The following is a 3,485-nucleotide window of genomic DNA, read 5'->3' on the forward strand; positions in this document are numbered from 1 at the left end:
CTTCATTCAAGGTAAAATGTAATGAAATGTTGTTGTATCAATGACATAGAATCATCATCATTTATAGCTAATAAATATTGCATAATTGGCAGGTATATGCTGAGAAATATGCTGAGGATCAAGAAGCTTTTTTCAACGATTATGCTGAAGCCCATGTCAAACTCAGCAACCTTGGTGCCAAATTTGATCCTTCTGAGGTTTGTTAATTTTGAGTGCTTGTGTTCTGTGCTTTCATGAAATATTATAAATTGTTTCTTCTTGCTTTAGTACATACTCTATTTTTTTAATGAACCTCAGGTTTAGGACCCCTTTGCTTTTGATGGCTCTTTTATTAGTAAGTTTATGGGTTCAAAGCATGCTCAATCTTTTGTTTGAGGTTGTATTCATGTAACAAACACTTAGTATAGGGATGGACCTAATAAGACTTGTCATTTTACTTTAGAAGTTTATAACATTCTGCATTAAAGACTAATATATACAAACTTGATACCGAGATTTTTCATATGTAAAATACATGCAAAAATTGTTGTGTAGTTGTTTTCTGGAATTGTTTCCTTAATACTTTGAATAGCTTGGATTCTTTTCACACAAACACATGCATCTTTAGAGTGCCAAATAACTGCAAAACCACCTTCCCTTAATCTTTGGGGGTCAGCCTGGCAAAACACTATCATCGTTTGTTATCAGAATGGCTCCCATTCTTGACTTCGGTTCAAGAAGTTTGCATCTCTAAACTTTGATAGGCAATGATGAAGATGACTTTTGACTTTCATGCTAATTGTTTAATTTTGTGATTAGGGTATCGTGATAGATGATAGTCCCGCAAAACCTGCGCCAGAGAAGTTTGTTGCTGCCAAGTATTCTTCTGGGAAGGTTGTAATTATGAGTTACTTTTTTCTGATTCTTTTAGTTAGTAGTTATCAAAAGTTTGTTGCAAGCTTTTTTTGTGTGAAAGACTCATATGGAGGAAATTGTGGATGTCTAAATTGTTTGTCTTCTCTTCTCTTTATGATTTTCTGCAGGATTAAAAAAACAAGTATCTTGTTTTCTTTCGCTGTATCTATAAATAATACAAGAAGCTTTATTTCAAATCATCCTGATCTCACAACTAAAACTTGGAAGTCTAAATGAAGGAGAAAGAATAAAATTCAATTAGTGTTGCCTATTTGAATTGCAGAGAGAGCTATCAGACACAATGAAGCAGAAGATTCGGGCAGAGTATGAAGCAGTTGGTGGAAGCCCAGATAAGGCTTTGCAGTCAAACTATTTTCTAAATATCATGATTGTGATTGCTGTTTTAGCATTTGTTACATCTCTTGTTGTTAATTAACTTGGTTCTGGAGCTTTATGATAGATATAGCATCTTTTGTTTACACTAATTTTTTGGTCAGTCTTCTCTCTACTTTCTTGCTTGAAATATTTCCTTGGGGTGATTATCTGGCACATCTGCATCAAGAAATCATAATGTGGCAATTCATATGATAATTAATTCGATATTGTAATGTTATCTTAATTATTATATGTAAGAGTAAACGACTTTTTCTCACCCAAAAAATGGTTTAATGACACTTTCTCACCCACAGACTTTTAAAATACCACTGTACTATCCAAATTTATATTCTGTTTTCGATTCCAGCATCTTTGTGGCCCTACATCACAATCATTCTCTTCTCCAATTATCACTCACTAAAATCTTTCAAACCCTATTCCTGTCGACATTACCAATCTTCGGTAATCGAGCGATTAGAGTTTGTGCGATTATCCCTTCTAAGGCAAATTTTGATTAATCTCAACCACCAAAATCTAACATTTTAGCATCAAAAGATGTATGGGCCTCCACTTTTTAAAAGCCTCAACAATTTGGTTTGAGTTTGTTCTTTGTTCGTCTCTAGAATATAAATTTGGATAATAAAGTAGTAATTTAAAAATCTATAAGTGGGAAAGTGTCATTAAACCAATTTTTGAGTGGGAAAAAGTCGTTAACTCTATATGTAATAGTAAATGTTCAACTACTTTAAATTCAGTCGTACGTAAACATACTTATGGCAAAATTAAAATTAACCTTTTGGCAGAATCAAATTCGAGAGCCATGCCAAAATAACACTGCCAAGTGCCAACCACAATTCTGAAATACAACTGATGACTAGCTCTACAGTGAACTCATTGCAACATTGTGTATACACTAATAACTCAAAATATCATATCATTTCATCATACATTTGATTTTGGGTTAAAATCATCTTATCTTGACAGAGTAATATCAGCCAAATCTTCTCTGTAAGGCACATGGCCCGACTCAATCCCAATAGGGTTTACAAGTCCATTCTCCATGTGAACTTGGGCCATTGGGTCTTCTTTTGTTGGCTCAGTAAATGTTACAACAGTATCTTTCCGAAAAGCTAAATAGATAACTGCTAAAATATAAATGGCCATTAGGGGAAACACTATCACACCAATTACAATATTTCCAGCTTTGGGTAAATGGTTGTGGATTAGCCAACCCACAAATCCTGTGCTTAGGTAATACACATTGATGCCCATGATTCCTAAACCCAAGATCCATGAAATAAGAATAATCTGCATGTATTTAAAAACAAAAAAAACCCTAATTAGAAAGCTAGAGGGAGAAAACATAAAAATATTGAAAAAAAACACAAACTTACATAAATAGAATTCTTGTGAGGTCCCATCTTGGTGCTACTGCTACTGAATTTAAGAAGAGGGATCAGAGAAAATGGCAGTTCAAACGACAGTATCATCTGTGCAAACAAAACTTATAAAAATATTACAACTGGTTTAACTTAATCATGGGTTTAACTTTAATTAATAATCCGAATTTAATGATTATTTTTCTAACCGATGCAATTATAATTAGTTTGCCTGCTCCCTGAGGTCCACCAATAATTGAAACAATAAGACTTGGTAAAATGGCAATGCTCCTTGTCATCAAGTTTCTCATCCATTGCTTCATCTTTAAATCCAAGAAGCCCTGAAATTAAATAACCCATAAGCCAAATAATGTAGGGAAGAAAATTGTGACTAATGGAGTCTGAATATTGTTCAAGTTTTTTAATTCTTTTTTACAACCTGCATGATGAATTGTCCAGCATATGTGCCTGTGATTGAGGAACTTTGCCCTGAGGCTAGTAGTGCAATGGCATAAACAATCGAACTCGATTTTCCCAGCACATTCTGTACATAGTATTCAAGTTTTCTTTAATATAGAGATCAAGTTTCATTTGTCAAGAGTCAATAAAAGTAGCCAAAATCGAATGAGTCAGACCTTTAGAAGAAAAGAAGCCGAGTTTAGAGTCATAGCAGTGCATTGATCCTTGCTATAAGCGGAGAGGTTTGCGGCGGAGCAAACAGTGCCTGAGACTGAGATTACTGCTACATTGATTAAAAATGCTAAAAAGAGGGCCAATCCACTTTCTATGAGGAAATATCTACATGCATCCTGGAATTAAAATTAGAATATCAGCACC

At 34.1% G+C, this 3,485-nt stretch overlaps 2 protein-coding genes across 2 annotated transcripts; one reads left to right on the forward strand and one right to left on the reverse strand.

Moving 5' to 3' along the window:
• Positions 1-5: 5 nt before the first annotated feature.
• On the forward strand, positions 6-1,349 carry LOC116122717 (L-ascorbate peroxidase T, chloroplastic-like; the record flags this gene model as incomplete). The annotated part of the gene is made up of 4 exons (XM_031408535.1): positions 6-11; positions 93-197; positions 799-873; positions 1,178-1,349. Coding segments are annotated over 4 exons (339 nt in total), but the record flags the coding sequence as incomplete, so codon positions are not given.
• A 700-nt stretch (positions 1,350-2,049) lies between these two features.
• LOC116122718 (metal transporter Nramp5-like) lies at positions 2,050-3,463 on the reverse strand (the record flags this gene model as incomplete). The annotated part of the gene is made up of 5 exons (XM_031408536.1): positions 2,050-2,577; positions 2,664-2,759; positions 2,858-2,989; positions 3,088-3,192; positions 3,284-3,463. Coding segments are annotated over 5 exons (849 nt in total), but the record flags the coding sequence as incomplete, so codon positions are not given.
• Positions 3,464-3,485: the final 22 nt, after the last annotated feature.

This window comes from Pistacia vera, unplaced genomic scaffold, assembly GCF_008641045.1.
Source record: "Pistacia vera cultivar Batoury unplaced genomic scaffold, PisVer_v2 Contig1364, whole genome shotgun sequence".
Lineage (NCBI taxonomy): Eukaryota > Viridiplantae > Streptophyta > Magnoliopsida > Sapindales > Anacardiaceae > Pistacia > Pistacia vera.